The 18,445-nt window shown below is 45.4% G+C and overlaps 1 protein-coding gene across 1 annotated transcript in view; it reads left to right on the top strand.

Annotated features, from left to right (window-relative positions):
- COL4A1 (collagen type IV alpha 1 chain) overlaps nt 1-18,445 on the top strand; it is a 157,318-nt gene that overhangs the window by 57,229 nt on the left and 81,644 nt on the right. Inside the window, 1 exon segment of the mRNA XM_017868194.1 lies at nt 4,383-4,442. Coding sequence (XP_017723683.1) covers nt 4,383-4,442 — 60 coding nt within the window.

Raw genomic sequence — 18,445 nt, 5'->3', positions numbered from 1 at the left:
GGAGCATAAATAATAAATTCACCCCCAACTCCAAGAGCTTGCTGGGGTCCTTTTCTTCTGCATTGGTCTGGGGTACCTGTGTTGCTGTTGTCCGTGGCTGGTCTACTTCTATGAGAGAGACCGAGACCCCCACCTTTCTTTCCTTTGAGAACTCCCAGCCATATTCCCCGTCTTCCAAGTGGAGACTACCTTCGTGACCGACTTTCGTCATCATGACCATTTGGGTTAAGTGTGTGCCTCATAGGCAGACAACACAGGCATTGCTCCAGGAACTTGAAACTCATTGACCCTAGAACATCAATGAGGGGAAAACCAGGAAGAGGACGAGTACCGCATAGAATGTACCAGTTATTCCCGTTCTGGAATCTGAAACAGATGGGATGGGAACTCATCTGTGGGGTCATCCAGACATGGGGAGAATGCAGAGCCCTCATACAGGCCCTGAGATGTGCAGCCATCACGGGGCCGGTGGAGTCCACCAGTCTGCATATAGCTTTAGATTTTTCTGGGAGTCCAGATACAAGATGTAATTCCTCAGGAAATGATGAAATGGTGACATAGCTTTTCACATGTCAGGTCACCAATGTAATTGTGAACCTGGGTAACCTGCATTATTTATGTACCCCTTTTAAACATAGTAATTTACAACAGAGAATTAAGACTTGCATTACTTAAGGCTTTTATTTTAATTCACTATTTCAAGCTTATACATTACACCTGAGTGAAAGGGGTACTCAGGTCATCTTTTGTACTTTTTTTTTTTTTCTTTTTAGCAGTGAACCCTTGAATTGCAGCTAAAATACCTTGATATGCCAGGGTGAAACCCAGCACGGGCCCTTATATAACAGAAAGGACCAGAATAGTGATATTTCAAAACAGATCTAACAAAGTAAGCATACATCTTAGGATATTTGTTTATCATTCTTGTCATTCTAAAGGCTAGTTTTTTTTTGTTGTTTTCTTTTGTTTTTAACAAAACCATTTACATAAAATGCTAGGCCGCCCAGAATGTGACACAAAATTGTGGTCTTAGGCATCTTTTGTTCTGAAAAGTTGACTCTAGTTTAGATATTTCTGGAATGATCAATTTTTTAGAATTGCCTTCTGGGGCCAGAATCGATAATAAAGCTCCCTACACAAATAAAGCCATACATGTTTTGGTCTGGGATTAAAATAATACTTGCTTCTGAAAAGTGTAAGGTGGTGGGGAAGGCCGGGAGTCGGGGTCGGTCCTTTCTCATCTCTGATTTTCCTCAGTGTTCGTTAGTACCTGAAGTGGTCCCCAGGGTAAAACTACCCACCCGCCTGTCACCGGCACCTGCCAGGGGTGTTTCTGTACCAAAAGCACAAGAAGCTTCTTGACCCCCGCGTCCACAGTCACAGCCCTGCAGCCTCTTATCTGCAGTCCCAGGCAATGGAGGCATTTACGGATGGCTTAAGGGCACAGTTCCAGGAAATTCATTTTTATAACCTCCCTCAAACTGCAGAAAGATGAACTTCTGAGATTTTATCAATGTTTTGGAAAACTCCAGATCACCACATAGCCATGTTCAGCTTCAATCCCTTGAATCCCTGCTTAATCTGCTCTCTCCCAGAAAGCAGCAATTGACTCACAAGTCGAAAATCCACACTGCTTCAGGCTGGGATTGAGTTTCTGCCAGCTAAGCCCAGATGACTGCTGGACATTTCCTAAATGGACTCAGCAGATACATGAGACTTAGCCTGGTGGGTTTTCCTTTTGATATCTGTAAGAGGGGGATGAAACACAGCAGAGTTTAAAGAACAGAGACGTGTTTCTGAACTTGGCTCAAACGCAAACAGGTTGTAGGCACTGGTATAATCCCAGCAAAGAGGCTGTCCCGGAACCCCAGGGACTTGGAGATGACCTGGGGATGGAATAGCTGGTCTGGACAGCTCCAGGTGCCAGGTGCCAGCGCACTCCCCAGAGTCTCCGGCTCTTCCCTGGCTACTCTGTGATGTGGGGCAGTCAGGCAGTCATTGCCGAGTTCCCTGTTTGGGGCTTTGTTGCACAGCGCAGTTGTGCACGAACGCACTGTGAGTTGAGGTGCGCGGTGCCACTGGATTTCCATCTACAGTTGTTATTTAAGGTTGCTTACATGGGCAACACCAGTAACAGCACCAAGAATACAACCGTAATTGGGTCCTGATTTCATCAATTCTAAGATGTGCATTTATTAATGTTTTAACAACTCTGAAATTGGGATAGATCTAACAACTGATAATGTGTCATTGTTTAATTAGTGCCATTCTTTATTTCTTAGTATGGGTTTTACAGTTGATGTCATCTTAGATGGAACACAGCTCACATCAGGCTCAGTGCTACGGGAGCCCGGTGTGAGCTGCAGGTAGGGTTGCCCCCGAAGCCCTCAGGGGGTACCGCGGAGACACAGGAGTAAACAAGGAGAAATGTGATAAGCCTGACAGTAGAGACATGCAGTCAGCTTTTTGCAGGAGCCATGTAGGGAGCAGGTGACCCTCAGCTGGGGATCAGACACATGGCAGTGCTGGCTGAGTTAGGGACCTCTGGTGAGGTCTCTCAGTACTAGTATTTGTCCATTTTGGAAGAACGTCCTGGAGCACAGGTTATAGATTTTTCGCCTCATCTCTTTGGATGCCTCTGAGTGGTCACCACAACCCAGATTATGAAGCAAATCTGTGCACATGGATTGATTTAAAATGTTAGGAGGTTATGAGAGTGTAGGCTGAAAATTGCCTAAAATGTGAGTCAGAGAAAAACACAGACCCATCATCTCTGGAGTTTGCTTGGACTGTTGTCAGCTGTTCCCTTTTCCAAAATATAAAATTGAGAACAGCTTACTGTCTTGGAGGCACTTGTTCAGATTTAGCTTTACAAAATAAATATCTCCAGATGTGATTGTTTTATGCAGAAGTCTCCATGGTAATGCAGCTGAGGCTTGGATATGTTGTTAAAAATATACACTTTGCATGATCACAATACTATTAGTGGCATGATTTTATTTTCAGGAAATGACAATCCCCTGAAGTGGAATATAAGTAAACATTTTATATCAGACTTAAAGCAGAGCCTCTAATAAAGCTTATTAACCCGATTATTCATCTCATACCTCTTTACATTCTGTCCACAATACCTGTGTCTGTCATGGTTTAAAACTGGGATTCTTCTAAGGAAATTGCAAATGCGTGTATGTACCGACATATTTCTATCTTTTCATGTGATGGCAATTTTGCATAATGGAAGTTGAAATTGGGTTCTAATTTCCACTTTGTCCTAGCATGTTATAATAAGCCTTCTAATTCAGTTTCCACATCTGTAAATGGGGATGGCACTACCCATCTTGAAATGATTGTTATGATCATTAAATAGGATGATAGCTGACTGTGCGTGGCACCTGATAGGTGTTTGAACACATGGTAGCTCACTTCCTCTCCAGCTTTTATCACATGCTTGGATTCATGTCCTTGCATTTTTAACATTAAATTTTATGTTGGAAGTGAACTACAGGCTGGACACTGTGGCTCATGCCTATAATCCCAGCACTTTGGGAGACTGAGGCAGGTGGATCACCTGAGGTCAGGAGTTTGAGACCAGCCTGGTCAACATGATGAAACACCATCTCTACTAAAAATACAAAAAGTTAGCTGGGTGTGGTGGCGGGTGCCTGTACTACCAGCTACTTGGGATGCTGAGGAAGGAGAATCACTTGAACCCGGGAGGTGGAGGTTGCAGTGAGCCGAGATCACGCCATTGCACTCCAGCCTGGGCAACAAAAGCAACACTTTGTCTCAAAAAAAAAGTGAACTACAAGAATATTTTGTTGTTGACTGTTCTTTAATGGGACATTCAAGCTTTAATTGAATTCAAAAAGGAGTTAAGATTTGGGCTTAAAAATCAGCTCATTCCTTTATTCTGTCTCTGTAGAGACTTTTTTCGTATGCCCGTGTGCCCTTGGGACCGCGCCGTTGGGAGCTCTCAGCCTCCCATGGTCTTAGGTCTGACACCTCTGAATAAGAAGGACGACATTTTGGTAGCTTTGCAAATAGGGGTGGTGCCCTGTTAAACTAATCCCCCAGGGAGCCAACTTCAAATAGAAATTAACAAAGGACAAAAAGTATAGGTGACATTGTTCACTTTTTGGACTGAGTAACACTTTGATTTGTTCTACTCAAGGATCTTTGTTTTGTCTATTTGGGCCGGGGATCTGCACCCTAAGTGGAACGGCAGGACGGCCCCATGAAAACCAGTGCAGATAAGACTGTGTCCGAAGGACAGGGCGGGCTTTGCTTATAAACAAGTCAAGATGCCAGAACCATCTCCATTTTTATATCAGCCTCGCTTCGAAAGTGTTCTTCTATCTAAAGATGTCTTCTCTTCCTTCCAGGGTGGCTGTGCTGGCTCTGGCTGTGGCAAATGTGACTGCCATGGAGTGAAGGGACAAAAGGTGAGTTGCCGAGATTTAAATCACAACGTTTCTTTTTGAATTGGACAACAAGCACTACGCTAACAGTCACCGAATCACCGGCGATGCAGGTGAAAGCCGGCAACAAGCACTACGCTAACAGTCACCGAATCACCGGCGATGCAGGTGAAAGCCGGCAACAAGCACTACGCTAACAGTCACCGAATCACCGGCGATGCAGGTGAAAGCCGGCAACAAGCACTACGCTAACAGTCACCGAATCACCGGCGATGCAGGTGAAAGCCGGCAACAAGCACTACGCTAACAGTCACCGAATCACCGGCGATGCAGGTGAAAGCCGGCAACAAGCACTACGCTAACAGTCACCGAATCACCGGCGATGCAGGTGAAAGCCGGCAACAAGCACTACGCTAACAGTCACCGAATCACCGGCGATGCAGGTGAAAGCCGGCAACAAGCACTACGCTAACAGTCACCGAATCACCGGCGATGCAGGTGAAAGCCGGCAACAAGCACTACGCTAACAGTCACCGAATCACCGGCGATGCAGGTGAAAGCCGGCAACAAGCACTACGCTAACAGTCACCGAATCACCGGCGATGCAGGTGAAAGCCGGCAACAAGCACTACGCTAACAGTCACCGAATCACCGGCGATGCAGGTGAAAGCCGGCAACAAGCACTACGCTAACAGTCACCGAATCACCGGCGATGCAGGTGAAAGCCGGCAACAAGCACTACGCTAACAGTCACCGAATCACCGGCGATGCAGGTGAAAGCCGGCAACAAGCACTACGCTAACAGTCACCGAATCACCGGCGATGCAGGTGAAAGCCGGCAACAAGCACTACGCTAACAGTCACCGAATCACCGGCGATGCAGGTGAAAGCCGGCAACAAGCACTACGCTAACAGTCACCGAATCACCGGCGATGCAGGTGAAAGCCGGCAACAAGCACTACGCTAACAGTCACCGAATCACCGGCGATGCAGGTGAAAGCCGGCAACAAGCACTACGCTAACAGTCACCGAATCACCGGCGATGCAGGTGAAAGCCGGCAACAAGCACTACGCTAACAGTCACCGAATCACCGGCGATGCAGGTGAAAGCCGGCAACAAGCACTACGCTAACAGTCACCGAATCACCGGCGATGCAGGTGAAAGCCGGCAACAAGCACTACGCTAACAGTCACCGAATCACCGGCGATGCAGGTGAAAGCCGGCAACAAGCACTACGCTAACAGTCACCGAATCACCGGCGATGCAGGTGAAAGCCGGCAACAAGCACTACGCTAACAGTCACCGAATCACCGGCGATGCAGGTGAAAGCCGGCAACAAGCACTACGCTAACAGTCACCGAATCACCGGCGATGCAGGTGAAAGCCGGCAACAAGCACTACGCTAACAGTCACCGAATCACCGGCGATGCAGGTGAAAGCCGGCAACAAGCACTACGCTAACAGTCACCGAATCACCGGCGATGCAGGTGAAAGCCGGCAACAAGCACTACGCTAACAGTCACCGAATCACCGGCGATGCAGGTGAAAGCCGGCAACAAGCACTACGCTAACAGTCACCGAATCACCGGCGATGCAGGTGAAAGCCGGCAACAAGCACTACGCTAACAGTCACCGAATCACCGGCGATGCAGGTGAAAGCCGGCAACAAGCACTACGCTAACAGTCACCGAATCACCGGCGATGCAGGTGAAAGCCGGCAACAAGCACTACGCTAACAGTCACCGAATCACCGGCGATGCAGGTGAAAGCCGGCAACAAGCACTACGCTAACAGTCACCGAATCACCGGCGATGCAGGTGAAAGCCGGCAACAAGCACTACGCTAACAGTCACCGAATCACCGGCGATGCAGGTGAAAGCCGGCAACAAGCACTACGCTAACAGTCACCGAATCACCGGCGATTCAGGTGAAAGCCGGCAACAAGCACTACGCTAACAGTCACCGAATCACCGGCGATTCAGGTGAAAGCCGGCAACAAGCACTACGCTAACAGTCACCGAATCACCGGCGATTCAGGTGAAAGCCGGCAACAAGCACTACGCTAACAGTCACCGAATCACCGGCGATTCAGGTGAAAGCCGGCAACAAGCACTACGCTAACAGTCACCGAATCACCGGCGATTCAGGTGAAAGCCGGCAACAAGCACTACGCTAACAGTCACCGAATCACCGGCGATTCAGGTGAAAGCCGGCAATAAGCACTACGCTAACAGTAACCGAATCATCGGCGATTCAGGTGAAAGCCTTATTACTGTCTTGATAATTTCCCCAGAGCAATACAAATGAAGCCAAACCAGGCTTAACATTACTTCTGAGTAGTAATATTATTATAATAGCTATTCTCCAAAGAATGTAACAGTATGTGGCAATTAACATAGAAAAAGATATTTGGTTTATTTTCCTTTTTGACTCTAAGAGTAACAAGTATATTGGCAGAAAATCTGTTGAAGCTATTGTACTTTTTGGAATTGATGTACAAGAACTAATTTTAGCATTTTTCCGGAAAAAGAACGATGTCCTGTTTTACTTGAGGGCCTTCTCTTCAAATCAGTATTTTGAAACCATCTTTTAATCCATCACATGCTTGTCTAGATTTATTTATAAAAATATTGCTTGGGAAACTTAGTGTTTCCCAAACGTAAAATTAAAATATATTTCCAAGCAGACTCTTCCCCTCCCTCTCATTTAAGAATCAGGGCTCCAGATAAAGATAAGTTTCTCTGGAAGGCAAGTTGAATCTGTGCATTTCAGTTGGTTGGAAAGAGGGCGCCTGCCTGTTTTTTATCTAGGGAACAGTGCAGCGTCCCGGTACCATCTGTGGGTCACCGTGGAAACCAGGTGTGGCCGTGAGGAAACACCAGCACCTTAAGCCACTTGGCTTCTGGTGCAGGTGCGCGCAGCAGGTTGGGACCCTGTAGAATGGAGTGTGTTCTGTGGGATACTGTTTCCAGAAAACTGAAGGTGTCATTCTGGCCAGCGTGTGAATTCTTACTTCCCTCCCCGGGATGCCAGAGGTTTTATGGGACCACAGACTGATGCTTTTGAAATTCAGCAAATTCTAGTTTACAGACAATTCTGTGGTTTCTTTTTGGCTGTTTGCTGAAATGCCAACATTATTATTTTTAAAAATATGCCTGATAGTTGGTGGCACTAGTGTCACCTGGATGGTTTTGGAATGAATGGAGTATGTAAGGAAAGTATCACAGCTTTTCTTATCAACTCTAATTTATCTTCATGCTCTGTTTGTTCTCTTACTTTGGAATTGTTTCTAGCGGTTTCCAGTATGCATGTTCGAGAGTTATTTTAAAGTAGAGGCAAGTGTTTCTCATGCCACAGACATTTTGTTAAAAACCTAACTTGAAATATACATGTGAGCTCACCAAACTCATAAAAATGTCCTTAAAATTATACAATGGAGAACTCTGGGCTACTGACGAAGACGAAGTTAAGGCCTGTATCATGATTACTGTGTTTTCCATGTGACTTTGAAAGCATCAGGGCTGGAGCCAAGTTGGCCCTGCTCCCTCCTAGGGACAGGAGGGTTGATGTCCACCTTCATTTCCATTTGGCCTTGGTGGTCCTTCCTTGGCTCTGGAGCTTTACAGACTTTCTTATTCTATCCACATCTATAAACTTACATATATTTTTTAGGCCAGGTGTGGTGGCTCATGCCTGTAATCCTAGCAGTTTGGCAGGCTGAGGCAGGAGGATCACTGGAAGTCAGGAGTTTGAGAACACCCTGGCCAACATGGCGAAACTCAATCTCTACTAAAAATACAAAAATCAGCCCGGCGTGGTGGCGCACGCCTTTAGTTCCAGCTACTCAGGAGGTTGAGACAGGAGAATAGCTTGAACTCAGGAGGTGGAGGTTGCAGTGAACCAAGAACGCGCCATTGCACTCTAGCCTAGGCAACAGAGCAAGGCTCTAACTCAGAACTAAAAACCGAAAAGCTTGTAATTTTTTTAGCCTAATTTATTTCAGTTTTTCCCAAAAATCCACTCATCAAGACATGACAAGGGAGAATCATAGGGTGTAGCCTTCCCTACCTGTCAACTGACATCTCCACAACCTGGTAACACCCCTCAGAGCCAAGCCGCTTCCACTCCGAGTGGGCTACATGTGTGTGGGGGAGGCAGGGAAGGCGGTGTCCAGCACCTGGCCTGAAGGAAAGGGGCCTCCAACATTTTATCTCAACATTGCCCAAGGAGGAGCCCTTGCTGGGGGCGGCCCCCTCCGCCCAGGCGAGGTCTGTGCCTGTCCTGGCTTGGAGCCTGCGTGGGGCCTGCCCCCTGCTTAGGACAGGAAGGTGGAGAAGTTGTGGGGCCATATGGAAGTTGTGTCCCGAGGGAGGTTCCATGCCAGCTTCCTACAGGGGCCAGCTTTAGCATTGACACTGAGAGTCAGCAGAGTCTAGGCTGGGACTGGGATGAAGGAGCAGGATCCTGCTCTTCTCCTTGTGTGGCCTTAGCCAGGTTTCCCACCAAGGGACCCAGGCCAGGGAGCCCAGCACCTCCAGGACTTTTTTCAGCCTGATCTGCTCCTCTACACGCCTACTTCTCCATTGCCAACTTTGGGGTTCTTACTGTTTAAAAATATATTTTTTTAATTCCATAAAGAACATTTAAAATAAAATGCTAGCAAGCTCTACCTTAGACCATTCTGAATTTGTGACTTAAAAGGCAATGACGATTGAATGGGTTCAGAAGGCCTCTTGAAATCTAGGCCTAGGACAATAGCTGAATGGTTTAGTATTATATCATTTTAACAAAAATAGAGAAGGTCTATTTTTTTTTCTCATCTTGAGCATAAACATTTCAGGTCCTATGGTTCACACAGCATTGAGAAGGGGAAAGAGCCCTTCCTCCCACTGACAGAGGAAATTTTAAACTTCCCCTTATTGTCTAGGAAGTCCTGTTAAAATAATCAATTTAATGATGTGAAATGCCTCAAGCTTCACTGAGATAGGGTTTCAGAGCTGGTTCCCCTTCTCTCATCCCAAAGTCAGCCAAGAAAGAAATGTACTCTAGGCTGGCAGGTCAGGAGAAGAAATGGATCTTCCTGAGTGGCCGCCACCTTCCACCCACTTTCAGAGAGTCTCAGCCCTAGAAATGCTGACCAAGTGTAAAAACAAAATGACTAAAGGGGTTGGAATAATGGAATGCAAATCTACTGGTTTAAAGCACTGGTCTGCTGATGAGCTGCAACTGAACGCCTTCTATCCTCATAGAAATTATTTTGATATTTCCAAATGTCTACACATTAAATTGATTTTGATTGGTTGTTCTTAAAACAGGACAGTAGGAGGCACAGCTCAGATGCAGCTGAAATTACCAAACTGGGTCAGAATGTCACAGCCTTAGAAATTTGGAAATTATTATTTCTGAGACATATTTTCCCAGGTCTCTTTGAAGAACACTTTGACACTATTATTTGCAAACCATCAGTATCCTCAACAGAAACTGGAATATCTCCAGTACAAATCTCTTTTGACTAAGTTCTGCTGTCTATGGAGATATGACAGAATGGACAAAATGTCTTATATTCTGTAGACACTATAAATACGTTTTAGTGCAACAGATCATTGCTGGTGTTATAATCTCATAGTTTTCATGTAATCAATAAATACTAGGTAGCTTGATCTGAGTTCAGCAGTTAAATTCCGCAGACGTCTACTGGATTTCAGAGCGTCTTCGCTGAGTTGTTTATTTTCTCACTTGCCTGGAAGGCCACTCATCTCTTCAGCTGTTTTCTGTTAGGTAGTTAATTTGGCCTTGTACACAGTGGCTCTGTGCTTCTCCAGAGACTGCAGCAGTGTGGGAATGCTATCTCCTTGTACTGATTAGGGTTTTTGAATGCTTGCCTTCACAGAAGTAGCCAAAAGTTAAGCTCTTCTTTTGCTTGATAAGCTGATTTTCTCAACTATTTAAGATAGTAGGAAAGGTAACACATTCCCAGAGGTTACTGCTATATGCTAAGGAAATTAACCATTTATGTTTTGCTAAAATAGAGTTTGCACAAGACGTCTTTCAAATAATCTAACCTGGGTGTCCACGTTTCCATAACACTATCACCATAATCTGTGACCCTACAGTGTCCATAAAAGGGAATTTAAAGTTAAACTAGAGATGGAAGACTGGTGCACATAAATAAATAACAAGGCGAGAGTCAATCATCAAATTCCAGGAGAAGCGGTTGAGAAAACAAATACAACAGTCTTTCTGAGGAGGAAGTGATCCCTGGGACCTGGAGCATAAAATCAAGGGACAACTTCCCCGATTCAGCAGGACCCCAGCCTCTCACGTCCTCATTAATTCACCAGGCTTGCTTGGATATAGACTAGGTTCATCTGTCACACATATGTGTGAAGACACATGTTAATTGAACTGCATGAATCAGAGAACACAGCTCTTGGGACCAGTTGATACAGGCTGTCATAACAAAGGTTTGAGGGTTTCTACTATAGTGACTCTCAAAAGGGACATTCCCAAGTCACAGTCTTGTGAGCAGAGTCTTAATTAAGCAGAATTCTAGTGAATAGTGACAACTGTGTGGGTATCTCATATCTTCTTGTAATACTTTAACCCTGCTGATACCCAGATCCTTGGCAAAGATGGAGAGAATCAGCACATTATCCTGTTATTACTAATTAGATTGTCTATAAATCACAGCTCCTCTTCACATTGGCTCTGCACTGCAATAATATTGTCATCAGATAGAACAACCAAAGATTGCTTTCCAAGCAGAGAACTTTGAAAATGGCATTGCTGTCTGTTTGTCTAAAATGTGTACCTTATCTGATTTGAAAGGGCTGGAGAAGTCTGTGGCCAATCTGGAAGTGATTTCATTTCTGGCCCAGGAAATCTGGGAAGAATCTAATGTTGTGTATGGCTGAGTTTGTACAGGATACCCTTTCGCTTGTTATGGCAAACAGTTTGTAGCTTTACCAGCCATTTAGCGTCTAGATATTTGACACAATTGGTGTATGTCCATGCCATACCTCTGTATAAACCTGTCTCTCTGCATCTCAACATTCAGCTGTAGCTGCTGCTTTTACACAACAGATCTAGGCCAGGATAGAAAAATCCTGGCTTGTGAGTGTCAGAGCAAGAAAGAGAAAGAGACTGTATCTTGGGCCAGGCCTGGGGCTGAGTGTGTTTTGTGCACATTATTATAATATCTATGATACAGTGGAAGAAACCAGCCAGCCCAGGCCTTTTCCACTTGGTGGTATTGACAGTTTGAGTGGGATAATTTTGGTTGTGGGTCTGTCCTGTCCATTGTAGGATGTTGAGCAGCATCCCAGCCTTTACACATTAGATGCCAGGAGCACCCCCACCCCAGCAATCATGACATAAATATATCTCCAGCTGTTGCTAAATGTCTCCTGGTGGTGGTAGGGGGTGCAGACTCACCCTGGATTAAGAACCGATGAACTAACCCATCTTCTATAGCTAATAAAACACGAATAACAGGATACAGGCACTAACCAGAGCATGACTCAGTTTCTACTTCTTCAGATAAGCAGATCCTAATCTGAGGGAGTTGGGCCAGCTGAAGACACGGCTCAGAATATCCCGAGGTCTTGAGCAAGTTCCTTTCCTCTTACTCTGTGGTGGACCCACCGCGCCCCTGGCCACTTGCCAAGGACAGCAAGCCTTCTGAAGCCTTTCTCTAATGGGTCGGGACGGGGAGGACTGCTGGAGGACTGCAAAGAAATGAGCCTACTCCTCTGGGGCCCTGGGCAGACCTCCCAGTTCCTGTTCTAAAGGAGTCAACCTGGGCCTCCAGCCTGGTTCAACAAATAACCCACAGCAAGCCCCTCATGTGTGACAAGGGGCAGGTCAGACAGTCAGCAGCCACTCCTGCCCCACTGTCCCCTCCTGAGACAGGTTAGGGGTGCCCAGCCCAGCAAAACGTGCATTCCACCCCATTCGGGAGTGCTTTTCCCTGTGCATTAGGAATAAAATCCTCTCTAAGGGAAGGCATTTTGAAGTAAGCCTGTTTCAGGCCTGTGAGAGGGCTGCAGAAACATCCCCAGCGTGAGCCCTGGGTCACCCCACGGCCCCTGCCTTTCAGAAATCCTGGTGTAGATTCCACTCCACAGGAAGCTCCTTGCTCTGCTTGAAGGCCGGTGGTCTTCACTGCGTTTCCGCGATTCCCCAGGACACGGGCATGGCCTTGCTTCTCACGCGTCCTCTCTTTGACTCACAGTCATCGGCTTGTGCCTCTGCCTCCTCCACATCTGGAAAAGGCGCCTTCCTTTCCCTTGTCACAGACTCCTTACAGCTGGAGAGGGATTGCCTCTGTCGATCCTTACATACATGATTAATTAATCAACGCATGTTTTTCAGTTGTTACTTTGCTGGGCACTTTGGGAGATGCAAAACAAGCATTCTGGGTATATTTCTCTCAAGGACATACAAAATAAGAAGAAAAATACTATCTGTAAGGAATGCCATAAATCTAACACCTAAATACAAGAAGAGAGAGGCCAGATCTTCCAGTGTGTTGAGTTAGATAGGCCATTTTACATTGATTGTTTTTTATTAGCTCCCAATGCCAGAGACATTGCCGCGTCTACATGAGAAGGAGTTTGGGCTTGAGCTTGCATGCTGTTTTTTAACACATCATCCACAACATTCTAGTCATTTTTGTGCTGTATTGTAACAATTGTCAAAGTGCCTTAGAATCTAACATTTTCTTTAAGGTAAGGGACTCACTTTTCCCTAAGATCATAAATTTAGGGTATTTTCTTAGTTGTAATTAAATCTTAGATGAAATTCCTTTCTGAGGCAGGGACTGTACTTTATATTTTTGGAGAATTCAATAATCTTCAATTTATAAATATATTTATTTCCATGGTCTTTCCTCTAATTTACACATGGGTAACAATAGACATAGTTTTAGCCATGTTTTCATTATGAAATTAAAACATACAAGGACAGAGTGCTTTAAATATTCCACTGTATAGATGGACTGGCTCTTCTCCTTTCATTCCTTGTTATTCCTAGTATCTGTGTAGAATAGATTTGCATCTCCAGTAATTATTAAAGGACAATCATTATCTTCTTGTATGATTATCTTTCTTGCATGTCTTCTTTCTTGTATGTGTTATTTTTAACAGAATATTAAAAAAATTTTCCTGTAAATTATATGATCCATTGTTTTAAATGTTAAAGGTGTTATGCTTCTTCTTAGATACTAAATTATTTACTCAAGCACATGAAAGCGCATGTTTTTGTGTAGACTCTTTGAAACTTTGGATAAATTAATTTATTTGAACTAATAAAGGTGAGTTATTAATAATAACAGTAATTTATTAAGTACTTAATATGTGAGAGGCACTGTGCCAGATTTGACATGAGAATTTCAAATCTAGTCTATTTAAAAAGAAATTCAATTTTCTTACTTATAAGGTGTGAAATATACACCATAAAATCAAAACACACTCAAAATTACTCCTTAGTATACGATACTAAGGGGGTTTAAAAAATAAATATGAGATTTGTTTAGGTCGTAAATTAAGCATATTTGAAATTGCTAATATTTTTGAGACCAGTTGAACGCCTTTGTTTAGACATGTTTTGAATATTCCTGAGAGACAATAGTGTCTAGTTTAGCCTTTTCCAAAATATGATCATCAGACCATCTTTAGGATGTCAACAGATGTTTCCTCCGGGATGGAAACGGGAGGGGGTTCCAAGGACACAGGCGTTTGGGGAAAACGGAGTTCAGGTTAAATGAACATTTGTTGTTTTGCCTGGGATGTCTCAGAGCCTGTAATAAGATAGTGTCTCATCTGGACCTTCCGTGGGGGCCCTGACCTGGAAATTCCCCAGAGTTGCTGAAAGAACTGAATGAAGGATACTGTACATAAAAACACTTAAGAAATTTAAAATATCATATGTGGGGACATGTGCATGTCATGTGAATAGGAGCTGCATCTTGAAGTTGCAATAAATGTGAGGAAAGTGTGCTTGTTAGCTCAGTTCTAGACAGATCCATGGACAGAAAGACATAGACATGGGTCCCCATCCAGCTAAGTATTCGCAATCTGCAGGTGAAGCCTGGAAACCCAGAGAGATGGACCTGTTCCATCCATGACAGAAGCACTCCCAGGACCTAAATTAAAGGGATGTTAGAATGTTTTGAGAATCTTGGCAGGACCATTAGGTAGTGTTTGTAGCTTTTGGATGCTTTGGGTGGAGGGAAAATGAGATGGGCTCACTTGGGAGGTCTGCCTGCAGTTTTCATCCAAATTTCTAATCAACGTTGTGGTTTTATCATCCATTTCCGGAATCATTACCCCTTAAAATGTGAGGAAAACGACTCTCCTTTTCTCCAATTCCCCGACTTTTCCAAATACCACTGCGAGTTTTTGTTGCCAACAGCTTTTCCCGATGTGCGTGTACTTACAGACGTCCAAACCCCTCCCTCCCCTCGGCCAGCCTTGCTTGGTCTTGCTCTTATTCAAAGGGGAACATGCGTGAGATGTCACTTTGTTTTTGCCATCTAATGGATTCCAACCCCCAAAGTATCTGACTTTGACACTCAGGCTCATCTGCAGGGCCCGAGGTTGTCTTTTCTCCCCTCCCGTTGGCTGGCTAAATGGGTTAATAGAATACATTCTCTTTCCTTTTCCGTGTTTTGTCTGGCGTTTGCAATGCCAAGATTTTTTTCCAGATGTCCCCTATTTCCTATTTCCACATACCGCACATGAATCATCATCTGGCAGTGGAATCGTGAGAATCCGTGTGATCGGCTTGGGTTCCCACATTCACCTACTTTTGTCTTTTTTGATAGTTCTTTGAAAACAATTAATTTTTTAAAAAAGTATGCCTGAATCCAAGGGTAAAATATCAACAACATACCCTAGAAAAGCCCCTGGAAGCAGATCCATGCTAAATGGTTTATTTTATTCTGCACATGAGGCCCACCCGTCGCTGGCTCCTCCATGCCTTGGACGTCATTGACACACACACATCGCCTTCCCGAACAGGGAGAGTGAGCTGCACGTTCCCGTTTCCAGCTCCGCTTCCTGGTTCTACCCATTGCAAAATTTGCCCTTTTGCCATGCGCTGTGGGACCTGTTAGCCTCAGGAGAGACCATCATACAGATCGATGGCTCTTGATTTACAGCTGTATCTGGAGCTCACTGAATCTAGCGCAGCTTTAAAAATAGGGAGCTGATTCTGTTTTCAAGTTCAGAAGGAGCAGCAGAAAACTCAGTGTCTTGAATGGCAGATCCCATGCCGTGGCTTTTAAAGCCCAGAGCACTCTCCGGGAGTACAGGCTGTCATTGGTGTGGCCCAGCACTGGCAGCCTCTGTCCTGACTATTTATGGGAAAAACTATTTTTTGTAAATATGATCTTGACAAAACATTGGCTGGCAGGAAAATAGCTTTCTTTTCAGGGGAGCAAAATGAGAGTGTATATTTTAATTCAAGATCAAAGACTTAACATAAAACAAACCCTGACAAATGAAAACTGGGCAATGGGATTTTCCTTCTGTTTGTTGGTAGAATACTTTGAGCATTCAAATACGTTTCTAGACAGCAAGTTGTGATGCTAGATAATTATGTAGTGTGGGTGTGGAGAACTGCACGCTCAAAAATGGTATTAACAGAACCCTCATCCTTGTGAAGTGGGTTAACACAATGTGCAATTAAACAAAGGAAGAATTAGTCAGAGTTAATGAGCAAACCAGATGGCTCTGGGGACGTGGTGCCCCTTTGTCAGATTTTTCTTCCTTTGGCAAATCCATTAAACATGGTAAAAGTATACTTGATATAGCTTAGCCTTGGTTAATCACATAGTTTTATGAGTTTAATGCTAACTGGCCCCAAATTCAGTGATTCTGGATTTCTTCACATGAGAATTTGACACGAGAAACTAACAGTGATTCCTGGCTAATTTCTAAAAAGCTGTAATGAAATCAGAAGGGTTAAAGACCCTTGGTAGGGTTTCTCCTTTATTAGATATTTCAACAAATAGGTGAAGGTAATGAATGATAGATGTGAATTTCTTACACACGTCTTGTTAGAGCCCAAGGACTTAACCAGAGAATTTTCTGTGGGTGTCCCACTGTAGCATGTTAAGGCCTTAGGTTAGTTTGCCCTCCTAGGTGAGAAATCCACAACCCCAAGACTTGAGTTCCCAAGTCTGTGGCATATGGCGATATGCTTGATTTTGAAGTGGTTTCCCCTAGAAGATTGGTAAAGGAATGACATCTTTCTATAGTACAGCCAGTAAATTCCTTGCACTGGAGAACCAATGTCCATTCATCCCAGTGCCTCCTTGTCCTATGGGTTCCTGCTGTACCAGTGGGCCTGGGTGGTGACCAGTGGCAGTCCTGGAGCCTGCCCTACATGTTCATGATGGAAGATGCTAGCCAGTAATAGCACAACTGAACCCCTAAGTGAACACTCTGCTAAGATCTCCGGGGAGGGAGAAGGCACGGCTGCGACAATGGATGTCCCACAGGAAGAAATTGATCTGCAGCGGGCAGGGAAGGGCAAACCGAACGGTCATTCACAGGCCCCAAAAGCTCAGGCAGCCACTCAGGTGCGGAGGCCCATGAGCTACGCCTCCAAACTCCATTGCCCTGTTTGTCATCAGGCTTTTCCTGATTTGGAAATGTTGGTGCTTTGAGAAATGTCCATGGACAACTGTGCCTCCTCACTTCCCCCTTCTCACTTCCACGCACAAGACTCCAGAACGTTAAAGGACCCATCTCCATGAGTGTGAAACTGTTTGTCACTGTTTGTCTCTTTGTGTCCCCATGTGGGGCTCCCCAATCTCATCGATATGTCCTGGGCAAGGGCAAGAGGCACCTCGGTGGACCTTGTTCCCAGATTGACTGTTCCCTCACCACGCGGGTTGGAAATGCCATGTGTTTTTCTGAGTCAGGGCTTTGGGATGCAGCACCCTGTCTCCAGGTTCTTGGAGTTTTATGGACGCAATGTCATTTATCATCCCGACGGGTCTGATGTGGGTGGCAGTTGTTAGATTCTGCCTACTGATTGGGAGGAGAGGCTGGGTGCCCTGCCCTGAATCTGAATGTAGAGGCCATGGGTGAAGGAGTGCTCCCTGCCTGGACCACACATCGGGAGCCCTGGGAGCAGAGATTCTGGGCTGCTAGAGGCCTCCTCGCTTCCGCCTCCGCACGTGGAACCTGCATTTCTTCGCAGGAGACCGTGGCTCCACAGGTGTCCTGCCTGCCAGGGCAGAGGAACATACCATAGGGGACTTCCAGCAAACATGAGGAACAGCACACTGGCGTGACTGGGGCAGAAAGCAGAGTGGTGTTCTCTTCTTTGGGGGCCTTTGATAGGGACTGGGCAGGGTGTGGTGGGGGCCAGAGGTGCAGTGGCTTCTGCAGGAGGCTGGGGAGGCTCTCTGTGGTTGTAGAGGAGCTGGACCATCCTGCCCCACCTCACTTGCCCCCTTTACCCTTCTTTCCTTTATAAAATTTCTGCCCTTCCTGTTCCTCCCACCACAATTTCTTGGAAACTGGGAAATTTCCCATCCACTTTTCCTTTCTCTCTGTTTAGGGCTCATGTACACCTGTGTGATTTTCCAGGGTATCACGACAAGCCCTGATGACTGGCGCCTGCCACTTGTGTGCTTTGTCCTCTCTACCGCACATGTGTGCATGCACACATCACATACATGCACACAGCACATACACGCGCACACCACATACACGCACACACCACATACACGCACACGCCACATACACGCACACGCCACATACATGCACACATCACATGCATGCACATATCACACGCATGCACACACCACACACATGCACACATCACATGCATGCACACATCACACATGCACACATCACATACATGCACACACCACATACATGCACACACCACACACATACATATACACACATCACACACACATACGCACCACACTTACCACGCACACATACCACACACACCACATATACATAAAACACACACCTTGCACGCACACACCACACACACACAC

Source organism: Rhinopithecus bieti, unplaced genomic scaffold, assembly GCF_001698545.2.
Source record: "Rhinopithecus bieti isolate Rb0 unplaced genomic scaffold, ASM169854v2 scaffold_3734, whole genome shotgun sequence".
NCBI lineage: Eukaryota > Metazoa > Chordata > Mammalia > Primates > Cercopithecidae > Rhinopithecus > Rhinopithecus bieti.
The sequence above is the reverse complement of the archived record's forward strand: the minus strand, read 5'-3'. Positions and strand labels throughout refer to the sequence as shown.